Below are 17,889 nucleotides of genomic sequence, written 5' to 3'. Positions count from 1 at the left end.
GAGGTTCTCATGACGTTGGAGTAACATAAGAATTCAAGTCTTACCCCAAGCCTCTGTATGTAAATATATTTGGAGATTCTTCAGATTCCTGTCTCCCCTCTGTTGAAATGTAAATCATGATCTTCAGTCTTTTTCTTACGTTCTTTTGCAAAGCATCAGTATGTTGACTACCCTCCAGAAGAATGGGCAAATAATAATTTGGGACATGATAATGGAGATGACACTTTGGGCTATAATCAGTTGACTGCATTTTGGAACAATTGTTCATGGAAGAGGAGTCCCTACATATAATGAGGGAATGGTGCCCAGGATAGGACATGAGTTAGTAAGTGTTCTTTAAATGATTGCAGATGGTAACTAGAACATAAGAGAAAGGTTGTCTAGAAAGTCTATTCTGGGCCACATTTATTTTCAAAGGAGGAAACCTCAAAGGAATGCTAATGAGAAGTCAAGTGGGTCAAATGAAGAAGCTTGAAAGTTAGTGATAATTAAAGTGCATCTAAAATGTATATCACAAATTAATAAATGTACAAGACCCAAAAGGATGCCAAAGTGGTTAAATTGCACTACTGAGGAAGTAATAAAAAGAGAGAACTCCTTTTTTAAAAAAAGGAATAACAAATGTGGAGAGCAAAAAGAAAAAGAAAGAGCACAAACTCTGGCAAAATATACAAAGAAAAAAACGAGACCTCATTGCTACAAAGATTGTCAAAATTATTTTTCTTCTACACCATAAGTAAAAAACTAAATAGAACTGAAACCTAAAAATAAGGAGTCAATTGGATGACAAAATTTTAAAAACAATTTAATGGTGGATGGAGAATCTGATTTGTCTGTGCTGGCCTTCACTTCTAAAGATGGACAGATTCTGATTTTTTTAAGGGTAAGGCATCTGACAGTGCAATCTCAGACAAAGTTATGTTCATCTAACCCCATTGACTTCTGCAAATTCAGTTGGTTTTATTGGTTTTCATTTTCCTTAATGATGGTTGTGTTGTTCTTATTTAGCATGCTGCTTTGAGACCTTATTTCTGAGAGCTGGCATAGAAACAACTGTAATTAATTTAATCCTGCTGAACATTTTGAGAAACTGCATGGTAGAACCTTTGGTGTAATTCATCATGGCTCTCTTCTAGGGAGTTGTGTGAGTTGGAAGGTGGTCATAGTGGAAGATTTTGTCTCTCCACTTTTTCCTTCCCACAGCACCCATCTGCAACCTGTGAAAAGGCACTGGAAGGCATTAGTGGGACTAATCTATTACTGGAGTCAATAGTAAAGAGGATGAATTGGGCAAAATCCCCCTACCAATGTACTTTTTACCAAATTTTCGATTGCCACTAGAGCACTTATGGAACCCAACCCTAATATTTAAATGATGCAATATAAATACAAATTTAAGCTGAGACCTTCTTGGTTTCTACATAATTATTCTATCTCTCAATAAAGATTTGCTCCAAATAGAAGCTTTGATTAGGTTCCCAATTAGCTTTAATTTGGTTTGGCTGGTGACTTTTGTTGTGCACATCTGCAAATCTGAATGTCCTTGGCCAATAAAAGACATACAGCCAAAGTCCAGGAGAAGGAGGGAAAAAAACATTTATTGCAATATCCACAGAGCAGAGCCAAGCCAAAGCCTGCATACTAAACTGCCCTAACTTCTTTCAAAATGGTCATAATCTTATATACTCTTAATGACATGTTGGCCTGTGTTGGCATATACACAATACTAATTGGCTGCCATATCCAGCTTAATTTCATTGCGAGAACCAACTATACACTACGGATATATTTTGCCAGTTTGGCACCCATTAATTGGCTACAATCTGTGACATAACAAAAATTCAATACACTTGCATCTGTCTTGATTGGTCAAATCCCTTATTTCTGTTGTTGCTTAGAAATACAGTAGAAATGTAGTAAGGCATAGTGCAAGGTAATAGATAAGACTGGTATGTTGATAACTCCTCAGTCTTTGTCCTCTTCTCAGTCAGGCCTAGCTGTGTGTTAATCCTTAAGGATATTACTTAAGCATGCTTGTGGACTTTCCAACTAAAGCTGTGTCCCACACTTTCATTATATTCATATCAGACTCTGTTTCTTTGAGGATTGTAATATTACAAAGTGTCCGGTGACCACATGTATTAGGCTAAACTTAGCTGTCTCTTGGAATAAACCATCATAGTTCCATTTCTTCTCTTACTGCTCTATAATTCCTATTATCAAAAATTTCTTCTTAAAACTGAAGATTTAACTGAATGTTTCTAAACAGTATATACGATCTGAAACTGCATTTTTCGTACAATCAAGCCCCTGGCAGACATGTAGCCAACAGAGGAATCACAATATTTAATGGACACTTTGTAGACAGTCAACACATTGATTAGACAGGGAGTACCATCCTGTCGATCTCTGAAGAAGTCCTCGGGTTCTCCACAAGGAAGAACAAGGACTGGTTTGACGAGAACAATCTCCTGATAATAATAATAATGATTACCTGAGTATTATATGGTGACATATTATATGCTGATCTACGCAACCTTGTACGGAAGACCCCTACAGAGGACAAGGTGATCATCCTTGGCGACTTCAATGCCAGAGTAGGTAAAGACTCGGAAGCCTGGAAAAGAGTACTTGGCAAACACGGCATTGGCAACTGCAATGATAACGGGCGCCTCCTGCTAGAATTCTGCACGGAGCATCAGCTCACCATCACCAACACTATCTTTCAGCAGAAGAACAGCCTGAAAACAACCTGGATGCACCCACGGTCCAAGCACTGGCACCTTATCGACTACATTCTGGTGCACCAGAGAGACCTTCGAGATGTCTTACACACCCGAGTAATGCCCAGTGCGGAATGTCATACGGATCATCGTCTTGTACGCTGCAATCTCCGTCTTCACTTTAAACCCACACCCAGGAGAGGAGGTATCCCTCGGAGGAAGCTTCAGGTTGGCAGCCTTCAGTCAGCCGAAGTTAAAGCTGCCTTCCAGGCAAAACTCCAGTCAAGAATTGAGGACCCCAGTTGCCCCACAGACCCTTCTCCAGAAGCACTCTGGGAACACCTAAAAACTACCATCCTGTCGATCTCTGAAGAAGTCCTCGGGTTCTCCACAAGGAAGAACAAGGACTGGTTTGACGAGAACAATCAAGAGATCCAAGAATTACTAGCAAAAAAGAGATCTGCCTACCAAGCACATCTTGCTCAGCCCTCCTGTCCCGGGAAAAAAGCAATCTTTCGCGCTGCATGTAGCAACCTCCAGCGCAAGCTTCGAGACATTCAGAACGAGTGGTGGACCAAGCTTGCAGAGAGAACCCAGCTGTGTGCAGACACTGGTGATTTAAGAGGGTTCTACGAAGCCCTGAAGACAGTATATGGCCCAACATATCAGGCTCAGAGTCCCTTGCGTAGTGCAGACGGCCAAGTGCTCCTCACAGACAAGGCATCCATACTGAACCGGTGGTCGGAGTATTTTCAGGTTCTCTTCAGTGCCAACCGCGTAGTTCAAGATTCAGCAATCCACCTCACCCCACTTCAACCAGTGAAAACAGAGTTGGATGAGATCCCCACCCTAGAAGAGACTGTTAAAGCCATCAAGCAACTGAAAAGTGGCAAGGCAGCGGGAGTTGATGGAATCCCACCAGAGATCTGGAAGCATGGGGGCACAGTACTACATAGCACACTTCACAAAGTACTTGTCACCTGCTGGGAACAAGGCAAACTACCACAGGACTTTCGCGATGCAATCATCATCACTCTACACAAGAACAAAGGGGAAAAGTCAGACTGCTCCAACTACCGGGGGATAACCCTGCTCTCCATCGCAGGCAAAATCCTTGCCAGAATACTCCTGAACAGACTGGTGCCCACCATTGCAGAAGAACTCCTCCCAGAGAGCCAGTGCGGCTTCAGAGCTAACAGGAGCACCACCGACATGGTATTTGTTCTCAGGCAGCTCCAAGAGAAATGCAGGGAACAGAACAAGGGTCTATATGTGACTTTTGTCGACCTTACCAAAGCTTTTGATACTGTTAGCAGGAAAGGCCTGTGGCAAATCTTGGAACGTTTAGGATGTCCCCCAAGGTTCCTCAGCATGAACATCCAGCTACATGAAGACCAGCGAGGCCAAGTCAGACACTGCAACGACCTCTCGGAGCCCTTCCCAATAGGCACAGGTGTAAAGCAAGGCTGCGTTCTCGCGCCAACTCTCTTTACGATCTTCTTTAGCATGATGCTTCAAAGAGCCACAGTAGATCTAGATGATGATGATGGTGTCTACATCCGCTATCGCACCGATGGCAGCCTGTTCAACCTGAGGCGACTAAAGGCTCACTCCAAGACAATGGAAAAACTTATCCGCGAGCTACTGTTTGCTGATGATGCTGCACTCGTCTCCCACTCGATATCAGCTCTGCAGCATATGACGTCCTGCTTTGCAGAGGCTGCCAAGCTATTCGGCCTGGAAGTTAGTCTGAAGAAGACAAAAGTTCTCCACCAGCCTGGACCCCAGGAAGATTATCACCCTCCCTGCATCACTGTGGGTGAATCAGTTCTGAAGACAGTCCAGCAGTTCAGCTACCTGGGGTGCATCATCTCCTCAGAAGCCAAGATCGACAAGGAGATTGACAACAGGCTGGCAAAGGCAAACCGTGCATATGGCCGACTGCACAAAAGAGTGTGGAGCAACAAGCATCTGAAAAAAGGCATAAAGATCAATGTTTACAAAGCGGTTGTGATGACAACCCTCATCTACGGCTCCGAATCGTGGGTTTTATACCGTCATCACCTGCGACTCCTTGAGCGCTTTCATCAGCGCTGCCTTCGCACCATCCTCAACATCCACTGGAGTGACTTTGTGACCAACACTGAAGTCCTCAAGAGGGCAGAGGTTACAAGCATCGAGGCACTGCTGTTGAAGATGCAGCTGCGCTGGGCAGGGCATATTTCTAGGATGGAAAACCACCGCCTTCCCAAGATTGCTCTGTATGGTGAACTTTCCACCGGCCATCGAAATAGAGGGGCACCAAAGAAGAGGTACAAGGACTCCTTGAAGAAATCTCTTGGCACCTGTCGCATCAACCATCACCAGTGGTCTGACCTAGCCTCAGATCGCAAAACATGGAGGCACACCATCCACCAGGCTGTCTCTTCCTTTGAGAACGCACGCATAGCTGGTCTTGAGGACAAAAGGAGATTGAGGAAGAATCGCACTGCTACAGCACCAACCCCAAATCAGACTTTTCCCTGCAGCCACTGTGGCCGGATCTGCCTGTCCCGCATTGGTCTTGTCAGCCACCAGCGAGCCTGCAGCAGACGTGGACTACTGCACCCTTCTTAAATCTTCATTCGCGAAGTCAAGCCGAGAGAGAGAGATATGGTGACATGTTCAAGATTGTGTAAGGCAGAGCTTTTTAGTGCCAGTGACCCTCCTAAAAGGGAATGGTTGTATCAAGAGTAGCAATGCTAAAGGAAGGGGTGCCAATAATCCACCAGTTAAGAAAAAGGGAAACTTGGGTTGCCACAATTTCTGGGTGGAAGGGAAATGGAGGGCCACAAAGTGATAAAAGGTAAACCTGGAAAAAAATACTAAGAAGATATGGGAACAGCATATTTTACTTATATTTAGCAACGACAACATTTTGAGTTAGCAGTATAAGAATGCACTGTACGTTCAATTATTTCTCTCGAGAAGAGAGCTGAAGTTCCTCATCCCCAATAGAAGTTTCTAGATTTTCTGCTGAAAAACTAGTATCCTAAAAAAGACAACCTGTGATGAAGTTGAAAATGGCGGTGCAGGAGAATGGCCACCAATTAGGATTGGGCCCTAACAGCATTTTAAAATCACATTAAAATGGTGACTGGTGAAATATTTCCTGCCTGAGTTGGTAGGAAACCAACATTGCCTCAATGTGGGGGAGAAGTGGGCCTTAGTGGGATCACTACAGTTGGAAAAATGTCGCAGTCATACCACAGTGCTTTAAACTCAGCACATTTTATCAAAGTGGCATTGATCACAGAACCCTTATTTTAACATATCTAAATATTTGGGGTAAAGTTTGTTTTTTGGGTTTTTTTTTTGCTGTCTATGGGAGGAACATATTCCATTTATATTTAGCAGAAACAAAATTTAAACTTTCAGTTACCAGTTTAAGAATGTGCTGTACATTCAACTATATATAGATAGTACTATAAGAGCCAGCCTGATGTAGAGGTTAAGAGAGGTGGACTCTAATCTGGAGAACTGGGTTTGATTCTCCACTCTTCCACATAAAGCCAGCTGGGTGACCTTTGGTCAGTCACAGCTCTCAGAGCTCTCTCAGCTCCCCCCCCCCCCCAATAAGACTAACTTGCCAACTAGTGGTACATCATGCTAAAAGAGTTTGAACTGCCAGACAATCTTTGGCTTCCCTGGCTATACCATACACAATGCCATATGATAATTATAATTAGTACTATAGGAATGGTTAAGTAACTTTGGAGGGTTGGGAGGAAAGGTAAGGAAGGAGAGAAATAAAATAGGTAAAGTTTTCATGTCTGCCATGTTCACAAAGAGCTTCTGTATGCCATCCTCTTCCATTTTATATGCCCAAGTGATCCAAAGCTATCAATCTGCTTTCTTTATAGTAATGTGATGTTCTCTGCCCAGATCTTCAGAATTTGTTTGCCACCATGTTAACATTGATTTTTGTGCTCATTGGGAAACTGCTAGTTTTAACAAATTAATACTTGTTCCAGGTTTAATTTGTGATTTCTGTCATTTCTCTAGATGGCAAGTGTATTCTAATCTGGTATCCTCAGGATAAACCTGTGTAATTCAGCAGCATACATAACCTGTATTGCATATGTAAAGTACTAAAAATATACAATTAAATAACATTTGCCATAGATGAAGCCTTTTGGATTACAACATCAAATACCTAAGCCACTGATTAAGTAAATGCTAACCAGTAATGATCAGCAAATATCATTGGGTTCTCAGATAGGGCAAGAGATTCACTAGCCTAACTGTATAACTCCTCAATTCTATATATTATAATTAATAAACTTCAGACCTTACTATTTGGGAAAGCCCTTAAAGCCAAATAAGTCAAGTGAAAAACAGAGAAAAGAAAAAAAATGCAAATAATGGATCAGTCTATTTTCATGTGAAAACAACAACTGCAGTGTTTCACAGCAAGTGTGTTATGTTAAACTTTTGACACGTATGTGGGAGCAGCAGCAGCTGCTGCTTCTCTCTCTCCCGGCCAAAGGCAATAAGACTAGACACTTGTTACTGTTATCCCTGTTACAGGAAAACCATTTGGACACTCACATAGACACTTTCTCAGCAAAGAGATGATGTTATGTTGGCCTGACTCCCAGACCGTCAGGTTCTGACTTCATTCTTTCCCCCCATTTCTTAGCTCTAATATATGTTTGCTAGTGGAAAGACATCTGTATTAGTATTGTGTGAATACAGTTCTCAACCCACTTAGAATGGAATAGTGTCATCGGCAGCAATAGCTAGATAATTCAACATTCACTCTGGCTTTATTAATGAAATGGAACTGGCTTTATTAATGAAATGGAACTGTTAACTTCACAGCCCAGTCTCCAAACTTCTCACCAAGGCACACTTAAGAGTTTACTTTCCATCAACATGTATCTTTCTAGTTTTCTTGGTGGTGTTCTGGAATAATTAGATCAGGACACCATTTCATATTTGGAGAGAGAAAACAGGACAGACAGCAACAGCCAGGATTAAGTGTCCATTTTTGTTCTATCCAAGATTAAATTGCAGAATAGCAGTCCATTTGAAGAACATTTGTTGTGGGTTACTGCATTACATGATAAAAGTAGGAGTCAAGTAGTACCTTTAAGACCAGTGAGGCTTATTCAGAATGTAAGCTTTCGTATGTATGCATACTTCTTCAGACAAAGGGATAGGGGTACAGTGAGCTGAAATTCATATAGCTGGTGGGTTAAGAGTGTAAGAATTTAGATTGAGCAGTAATCTTAAAAAAAGGATTGGTGCTTTTGACATGTGTGTCTCATACACAAGCCCATTTCAATAATAATGTATTAGCATACAGCATCAGCATGCAGGCTGGAAACCTAGGATTCATCCCATGGGTAAATATATGCTATTAAACAGGAGTCCTCTAAAACATTAAACAGTGGTTCTTCTGACTATCAAATCCTTATGCTGTAAACTATGTCATTTGTTACTTAAGCTATTGCTGGACTCCTCTTTAATTTTTCTGTGGCAGACGAGCAAGGATACCCCACAGAAATCTACCTTCTGGGATACACAGGGCTAGCCTGCATACAACATAATGGCAGGATGCTATTTTTTGAGTTACAGCTTGAATTTTCTCTCTCCAATCTCCATTTCAGTTTTAGTGCAAGACCATCCACAACTGTCACTAGATAGTCACTGGGAAACAAAAATAGCTATTTGTGTGCTTGTGTGACCCTCTTCCCATTCTTTATATATATTCTAATTTGAAGTATGATGAAAGGTAGCTACTGGTAGACACAATGCAGGGCCCTCTATTTTTACCACTGTTTGCAGTAAGAGTTTACTGTCCTAAACCTTATTTTATATTTTATTTAATAATAAAAATAAAGTAAACTTTAGCCACCTACATTTCCCTTGCCCATATTTTTCTTACGGCAAAATCACTTATTCCTGCCCACCAATCAGCTGCAATAACAAGTGATAATTTGACACAGTCATGTCTTTCACATCACTGTACTTTTCAGTACAGGGCTTTGGCAGAGTAATCAAGGGATAAGTCGCTGGGTTATAGGATATCATCCAGTGGAAAACATACCTATAGGATTTAAGTCACAAAGCTTGATTACAGATCCAGACTACCTTAAAATTCTGGAAGCCTATCCTGAATAAGATGTGATGGTCTTCCATAAAGGCAATTTCTTAACCTTCAGCTGTTGCACTATGCTGTCATTTAAAGCACAGGTGTTGACAGAATCTTGTATAAAAATGGCATCTTGGTCATGTTTGCACTCCTCTTATCTGCTTAATTTATAGACAAAAATAAATTCTTAGTACTGTTCTTGGGGCACAGCCAACACAGTTCCCAGTGCGATTTGTTGCTTTAGTGTATCACCACTAAATGAACCACACAGCACATGGTTAGAATTGATGTCAGAAGTTGAAATAGCAACATAGATTGTTGACAGTTTTGCTGGGTATCTTTTGAGCTAACAAGCCTCATTTTACCTTGTGTTACTTTCCCACACTATTGGTGAATATGGTTCTTACATTATTATTTGGCCAGGCAGACGATAGCCAGCCCAGTTTCCAACTTTGTCAGAAGCAACATTTCAGCATGTTCTTTCCTATGTAGTTCACATTTTTAATGCGAAAAAGAAAAAGAAAAAAAAAGAATGAGAAAATCTAGTTGTATTTCTATTCTCTCACCCGTCCAGACCCTGTTTATATCATTGAGCTAAGTACAATTTCAGCAATGCAGTGAAAACTACAAAACCAGAGGCATGCAATGCTCCAGCTTAAAAAGCATTCACATGACACTGGCAGAGCTGTGTTGTGGCTTTGCTGTATGCACATGGGATGGCAAATGCGATTTAAAAGCACAAAAGAGATGTGCAGACCCTCCTCTGACCACCTTTCTTTCTGCGCTGCCTTCCGATGAACGTCTCTCCTGTGAGACTTGCTTCTGCTAGTGGATCCTGGCAGGCTAAGAAAAGATATGCAGGAACAAGAGCAATGGGCAGGTTCAGCATATCATACTCTTGTCACCCTTTCACACTTTTGTCTACATCAGGTGTGTCCAACCTTTTGGCTTCCCTGGGCCATATTGGAAGAAGAAGAAATGTCTTTGGCCGCAGATAAAATACACAAACACTAAAAACAGGTTGCTTACCTGTAACTGATGATCTTCGAGTGGTCATCTGTGCAGTCACACACATGGGTCTTGCCACAGGCAACGGATCCGTACCTCGGAGTTCTAATAGCTCGCCTATAGCGCTTTTTGGCGCGCTTCCCTCCCGCTCTGGGGAGCAGGCACCGACTGTGCATGCCTGGAGCGAGGGGGAGGCGCCATTCCCACTCAGTTTCTTCCAGCCGCCACTGACACTCAGTAGAGGTAAGTATAAAGCAGAGGAGGCCAGCAGCGGGGAAGGCTGGGTGGGCGTGTGTGACTGCACAGATGACCACTCGAAGATCATCAGTTACAGGTAAGCAACCTGTTTATCTTCTTCGTGGTCTCTGTGCAGTCCCACACATGGGTGATTAGCCAGCTAAATGGTCCTGGAGGAGGCTGCTGGTCAAAAAGAGGAAAGGAATAAGAGGATTTAAAGAATTTAAAGAAGAATACGATACCGACAGGAACAGACGAACTAGAGAGGAGCGCAACAAGGTAGGTGTTGTCCGGGCAGCGGAAAGGAAGCGCGCCAGAGCAGGAGGGAAGCGCGCCAAAAAAAGCTATAGGCGAGCTATTAGAACTCCGAGGTATGGATCCGTTGCCTGCGGCAAGACCCATGTGTGGGACTGCACAGAGACCACGAAGAAGATTGATAGTTGATGATAAGCTAAAAAATGTCCATGCATAATTTCCGTAATATCTGCCACCACATATAAGCAGAAGGGGGGGGATCAATAAAAAAATCATTCCATCCCTCCCAGAAACACAGGGCCTTAATGTCCTTTCTGCTTCCAAGTTTTGCTGCAGATGGCCCAGAGCTGAAGCAGGAACCATGCCACATAGGCCCCACAAGGCCCAGACCAGACCACAGTGAAACACAAAGGGGGGGGGGGGGTCAGTAAAAAAAAAAAAATCCTATCCCTCCCAGAAACACAAGGCCTTAATGTCCTTTCTGCTTCCAAGTTCTGCTGCAGATGGCTCAGAGCTGAAACAGGAACCAGGCCAGGCAATGCACTAAGCCAGGAGTAGGACTGGGAAAGATCCAGCCTGGGGTAAGCAGCAGACAGCAGCAGACTACCAGGCTCCCTCAGTCATCCACCCCAACAATAAAAGAAAAATAACCCTTAACATCAGAAAATGTGCCAATATGGTGCCTGCCAGAAGCAAACAAGAACCAGGCTGGACTGCAGCAAGCCCCACCACAAGCCCAGACAACTATAGTGACCTCCACAATAACCTCCACAAGATCACCCCCCCCTCCGCTCTCACTCTCTTACCTGGTGTCCAGAGAGGCTTACTGCAGGCTGCACACAGAATAGGAACACTGAAAATGTGGAACAGGCTCTGCTGGCTGGCAAATAAGAGAGGCTCAACTAGGTTGCAATGCCATCACTACTGCTAGTAGAATGTATTTGGCGGGCCTCAATGTCAATGTTGTGTAAAGCCCGCCTACTCTTAAAACTGCCCATTTGAGAGCCTGATCCACTATGACAGCACTTTACACCAACAAATGGGGATATATCCAGGAGAAAATGGGGGGGGGGGGTCAACCACTCCGCCTTCCTCATCATGAGTGGTTGTTATAAGGGAGCCCTACGCTGAATCTTTCCCTCCCAGCCAGCATAGCCCACCTACTGCTCAAACTCCTCCTTCCCCATTCTCAGGAAGATGCTTTCTGATTCTTGTTTCCTTTAAGAATGATCATTGAGAAATGGAGAGCAGAGCCGTGAAGGAACTTAAGTTTCAAGCACAACAAGCAAATAACCTTTAAATGTCCTTTGCTTTCCAGAGAAAATAGTTTGTTTGGTTTCCTTTGCCTGATCCCAAATTCTGTAGCTGCATGCTCCTCTCTGCACTATGTTTGTTTCTTTCGCATAGGTAAGAATGGTCTCCTTACACAAAGTATTTATGAGTACTTTGGTTAGCAGAAACAAAAGGAGGAGCAAACTGCTCATTTGAAGGTGTGAGGCAGTCTGTGAGGGACTCGGGCTTTTCTCCTCCTCCTTCCTGATTTGTCATTCTCCCAGCCCAATTTAATCCAGCATTGTCTGCTTAGCACCAACAGTGATACAAATGCAGGGTTCAGAGGGGGCTGCGGGAACTGAGGCTGCAGAGGGGGTAACTATGGTGTTGGGTGGAAGAGACATTTGTTTTGCTCTGTTCCAAACCATGCCTCTAAATTTCCAACAGAGGGGGAAGGGAAATCATTGCTCCCTCTGCATGCCCTCTCTCAGGGGCTTGGAGTAGAGGAGAGGGGAGGGAGTAGGCAATTTTTTTTTCACACCAGCCCCTGCTTCCCAATGGAAGCTTGCTTTTTGTTGACATACACAGGCTGGCTTTTAAAGCTGTCCTGAGAGCAGAAGACTCTCAGGAGCAAGAAAAAAAAGGGGTGGGTGGGTGGTTTCCTTTGATTTGTTTTTAAAGCAGGACTTTTTTCCCTACATGCTTTTTAAAAATCCTCTCTCTCCAGAGACTTTGGGGGGACACCACCTGTTTCTGTGTGTTTCTTTTCCAGTCCCAGCTACAGAGAAGGGTAAGGGGATTCTGGAACTCCCACATTGAAGAGATGGAGGGCGGATGCAACAGAATCCACCTGAGGCAGTGGAGCATCTCCATTTTGGGGACAGCAAGCCCAGCTCCACCACACACACCCCACCTCCAACCCTCACAGAGAGGCCAGCAGCCCCGACAGGGAAAACTCCCACCCCACCCGCCTACCCAGGAGCTTGGGAGGCTGGCTCTGCTACTTCCCAACTTTTCCAGAGATGGGCCCACAGCCACCCGATACCTCCAGAGCACAGCCTAGGTCTCTTTGTCCTGGGTGGGAGATCCAGAGGGGACAGAGCAAGAAGAGCTGGAGAGCGCCCAGGAGCAAAGGAAGAGCACTCACACACACATGCTCTGAATCAGCTCTGGCGCTCTCTCTGGTGGCAGGAGAAAAATGCAACCAGATGTAGCCTCAGTCTCAGGATTTGCTGCCACTGCAGCACCCAGTTCCAGGTGCTGTTTTAAGAAAGTTTATGAGTTCGTGTTGGGGCCACATTCAAATCAATCCTGGGCCAAAGGTTGGACAAGCTTGGTCTACATGTATGTGCTCTACATTTACCCCTGCTGAGCTCAAGAATATTAAGCACAACTTGCCAGCTAAGCCTTCCAGAATTCCCACTTCAGCAGACTGCAAATCTCCTTAAACTCTAATGCTGTTTTGTGCTAGCAATAGAGTCACTCTGGTAAGTGAGCAATCATACCCTTAACCAATCCTGACCCTCTCCATGTCTTATGACACAGCACAGTTCCTTCTGTACTGTTGAGTAAAATAATTTATGCCATTACCTGGAAAGTGTTATACCTGCAGTTACCTACAAAATGTAGTAATTAACATTTATTCCACAGCACACTGGAACAGGATTGCCATTGGTTCTTGGATTTAACTTTTCACATGCATAGGCTGCAATGACATGTTAGCACTCTTCACACTGCTCTGCATTCTCATGGTAGAACCGGCTGAGAAATGTGGGTGTACCACATCCCATCTGGCTAATCTGACAGATGTATGCAAATAGCAGTGCTTTAGATAACTTGTGCTATTCCTAATACTATAGTTATTTTCCCTGCCAATTACATTTCGCTATAAATATGTGTGCCCTTAAGTTGATCCCAGTATCAATTTCAGCTAACTAATCAAATTATCTGCTAAGGTTTCAGGAATTATAGCCCTCTCTTTATTTAAACAAAATGAGATGGCTTTTAACTCTCAGAACTTGCCAAGAATAGATTTATTTCAAAGTTGAAAAGACTGTTTTCAGAACACAGACCTTTAGCTTCGATAAACGTTGTGCACAAGTCAGCAAAATCCAAGACGTTTAAAAAAAAAAGGCAAGGGTCAAATTTGGAGATTAATGCAAGGGAGTTCTCAACACTCTGGAATGGCTCCTGAACAAGCTAGCTTATAAGGCCGTATTTCACATGAAAGACCATTCATGCACAGTGGCTCGCCATAGCAACTGGAAATCACCATGTTTCTTCCATGCCTTTGCAAATGTTTTGCAGTGGTTCATGCAGACAAATGGATTTTTTTGGGGGGGGGGAAGGGAGAAGAATGCAACCATTCCACCTGGCTAGTTACATGGAATAGCTGTATCAGTTTTAAGAAGTATCTAAACGGGTGGCTGTTTTTGCAATATGATCCTGAAAAAATGGGCAAGTCTATCGACTCAACGGCTTTAACATATATTTTGATGAGTCAGCTATCTTTTAGGAAAAGGTTGTTTTTCAATAACTTGAAACTTTTGCAAGTACTTAAAAACATATGACCATACAAAGGCTGCAATCCTGTACACTCTTCCCTAGGAGTAAACCAAACTGAACACAGTCTTAAGTTTGTCAGTACAGGCTTCTTATCTCAGGTAGCACTGAAAGCATATTGTATGTTATCAAATACACTCAGTATGACAATTCACACCACTAGTCAGTGCTAAAAAAAAATCATTATTTCTTCCCACAGAATTATGGAAATGGAAGAGAAGTGTGGAATTGCATGTATTCCTTTCAGACTTTTTAAACCATGGATATTGGGGTTTTTAAAAGAATTTACATAAATGAGCCTATGTGGTAAAACCATGATGGAGACATATCTTTCCCATCTGTACTATCTCAAGATTTATCTCAATGTTTCCAAGCACTTACACAATACATACATTCCCTGCTTTGTTATTGTATTCCTGCATCTGCAAGCATTCTATGCATTTTTCAAGCATGGCAGCCATTTTATTCTGTGATTCCAAAGCAGCAAACCTTGAATGTATGTAGAAAACCAAATCTGAAGTAGTTTGAAAAGCACATTCAGAGATCATAATAAGGAGGCCTGTTATTCTCAGTAAAGTAACCCCATGGGGCAGATGTAAGCACAGTCATGCCTGAGGACACTCTTTGGATTGTAAGCCACATTCTTGTGAAAAAAAAAATGACAGCAGAAGAACTAACTAGTATTCATAATGTATTTTCTGTGGCTCACTATCAGATTTTAATTTTGGAGAAAAACCCTAACAATATCCTCATTTCTTCCAAAAAAGATACCGTTAAACCACAACCCAGGCAAATTTCTTTACATCTTCCAATTACAGTGGGAGAGAACAGAGAAAGGGTCTTTCTACCAGCAGCTATTCTCTACTCCCTCCTGCATATGCTGTACTATACACCTAAAATGCTGGTTGCTACAGCAACTGAGACTGGATAGGTGTACAGCAGGACTGGGGAGAAAAGTGTCTGGAGCTATATTCTCTCTCCTTTAATGCCATGAGATTTCAAAGAATATATCTGTGTTACATGGTGGGAACTGTAAGACACAGAGAGGCCATTTTTAAAAACAATCTCTTGTATGTAAGAGCCCTAATTGCTTCATCAATCTTTAGGGCCAGTCTGCTCACATGACCTGAATAAATGTTTACCATATTATCCCCATTTCCTTGCACCTCAAAATGAAAAAAATGCAGGGTTTTTTTTTAAAAGAAGGAATACGAAGTTACAAGAATTTTAGTCCATGCACAAAATTATCCAACATAATAGCACAGAGCCAGCATGGTGTAGTGGTTAGTGTCAGACTAGGATTTGGGAAAGCGAGGTTCGGAACCCTGCTGGGTGACCTTGGACCTAACATACCTCACAGGGTTGTTTTGAGGGAGAAAAGGGAGAAGTACGTAAGGCACCTTGAGTCCCCATTGGGAAGAAAGGTGGGATATAAATGAAGTAAATCAGCTTAGATTTCCATTTATTTCGATGTGGAAGAAGAATCTATTCAAAAGGGGAAATGTTGTTCAGACATGATCACTTCTTGCTTGTGGAATTCCCCTCCCTCCCGACCAAATCTTGCCAATGGCCTGACATAGAAGAAAAACAAACAAGAACTTTCTAAAAAACTGGAAGATTTCTACATTGCTCTTATTGCATTAACACCAAAGGATCTTACAATGTAGCAGCGACTTAAGTCACTTTTTTAAGGCTAGCCATCACACAAGGGCATGCAAACAGCCAGAGTTCATTGCGTTTTGCTTTATATTTAGTGCTGCTGATCATTCAGGTTTCTGCTTTCACCCTTCTCAAACAACTCAATGTTCAACCAAATAAAAAGGATATTGAACTGATGCTGGAAGAGCAGCAGATAAGTACACATTCAGCCCACACCAATAAGGAAACACTCAGGAATTGTCGTATTATAGGATATTTTTTAAAAAAGAAAAAAGTTTTCTGTGCATCATTGCCAATTTGAAGTCCCACTGAATCATGATGTCCCTTGACGTTTTTGTTGCTGATTTCGGATGACTTCTAATTGTTTTTTGCATTGCTGGTAGTACGTGGAAAGGCTTTTGTTCTCATCTAAAAGCTTTTTATGTTCTTGCACCAGACGTGATGTGTTTTGCTGGTCTTTTTCATCCTGGTCCAGTTCCGCTATTAGTTCCTGCCTGAAACAAAAATGGTTGAAATTAGAATTAGAAAATTCCATGATTTACATATCTGACAAACAGCTAGAAGCAATCTTTTAATAATTACTCATTAATGTAATGCACCATGCTTCAGCAAGACATGAAGAGAACATCAGGAAACCTTGCACTGACTAGGGGATCATAGCAGCCAATGAATAGTGACCTTCTAGCTGGCAGATCCATATTCTTATCTCTATCCCCCACAATTATCTACTCTTTCTCTCCTTATGGAAGTCCCCATAGCCCCACTCTTCTCAGCTTCCTTCTTTCCTTCCGTATCAATGACTTCACCTTTTATTTGTCTCCCATCTTCAACTATACTTGTTATAGCTGATATATAATTGATATCTCGCCTTTCTCCACAATAGGAACTCAAAGCAGTTTACACTATCCTCTCCTCCATTTAATTTTCACAACCATCCTATAGGGTAGGTTATGCTTAGAATATGTGACTGGTTCAAAGTCACCCAGTGAGCTTCTACAGCAGAGTCTCTCTGATCCTAGTCAGAAACTCTAACCACTCACCACAATGGCTTTTAAGCTGCTATTAAACAACAGTGAGCAGCTAGGACTGGGTGAGTCATGCAAGTTGACAGGTGATTTGCTGCAGCTTGGTCCTCTCTCAAAAGCTAAAACAGGCTCTGCCCCTTCGCTCTGCACCTTTTCCTGATGGAAACCAAAGCTTGAAGGCTGGCAGTACTATTGTGGTTGCTTAGTATTGGCTACTGAAGGCATTTGTTTCTGAAAGGTATAGGCACTGCTTTCTTCATTTTGTGGGGTTTTAACCTGCAATTTCTATTCATGAGATTTCATATTCTTCTGCAAACCTGAGGCTTTTCTCAGATTTGTAGAAAGCTCTGCCTTCTGTCCATGGCCCCAATCTAAGTATCCACAGATGGGGCCATGTTGAGATTAGATACACTGATATTAATCAGTCATCATGGACTCCAGAAGGGCAATCACTTCTTCATGAAGTTACAGCTGTATGTCAAGCTTTACTGGACAAAGATTATACCAGTCATAAGGCTACCCCCACTTATGAGAACACATTTTACTTACTTTCTTTGCAACAGCAGTGCAATTTCTGTCTGAACTTTCATGTACTCTTGTGCCATTTTACAATGTTGTTCAAACACAGCCATAGATTCTTTTGAGTTTGGGCATGGTGCTAGAGGCTGAAAATAATATCAGACACGTTAGAAACAAATAATGGGATATTTCAAGCATGTAGGTTGTCAAATTTTGCCTGAAGTGGTTTTATATCAGTTTTCCAAAACTGATTATCCTATGCCCTGGAAAACCATGATATCATACCAACATTTGCCTGTCTTGCTAAAAGAAAATCTTTGTCACAAAGAATGAATTTCACTCATAGTATATTGAGATGTATAAATAAAAATAACCTGCAGAACAACTATATGCTGGCAAACAAACAGAGCAATAAGGACCCTTCATTCCTGAGCGAAGTGTTTCAGGATGGGCATCTTGACTCCCCCAGGCCACAGGAGTATTAAAGCAA

At 42.4% G+C, this 17,889-nt stretch overlaps 1 protein-coding gene across 3 annotated transcripts in view; it reads right to left on the bottom strand.

The window, feature by feature from the left end:
- Positions 1-15,795: 15,795 nt before the first annotated feature.
- Positions 15,796-17,889, bottom strand: part of LOC132590589 (mitogen-activated protein kinase kinase kinase 7) — a 37,683-nt gene continuing 35,589 nt past the window's right edge. For all 3 annotated transcript variants that reach the window (XM_060263532.1, XM_060263533.1, XM_060263534.1), the window contains 2 exons: positions 17,430-17,545; positions 15,796-16,349 (listed from right to left, as the gene is read on the bottom strand). In XM_060263532.1, the coding sequence (XP_060119515.1) occupies positions 16,169-16,349; positions 17,430-17,545 (297 nt within the window). In that variant the 3' untranslated portion in view covers positions 15,796-16,168. The remainder of the gene's footprint in view (positions 16,350-17,429; positions 17,546-17,889) is intronic.

This window comes from Heteronotia binoei, unplaced genomic scaffold (assembly GCF_032191835.1).
Source record: "Heteronotia binoei isolate CCM8104 ecotype False Entrance Well unplaced genomic scaffold, APGP_CSIRO_Hbin_v1 ptg000323l, whole genome shotgun sequence".
Taxonomy (NCBI): domain Eukaryota; kingdom Metazoa; phylum Chordata; class Lepidosauria; order Squamata; family Gekkonidae; genus Heteronotia; species Heteronotia binoei.
This window is presented reverse-complemented; position numbering and strand designations above follow the sequence as displayed.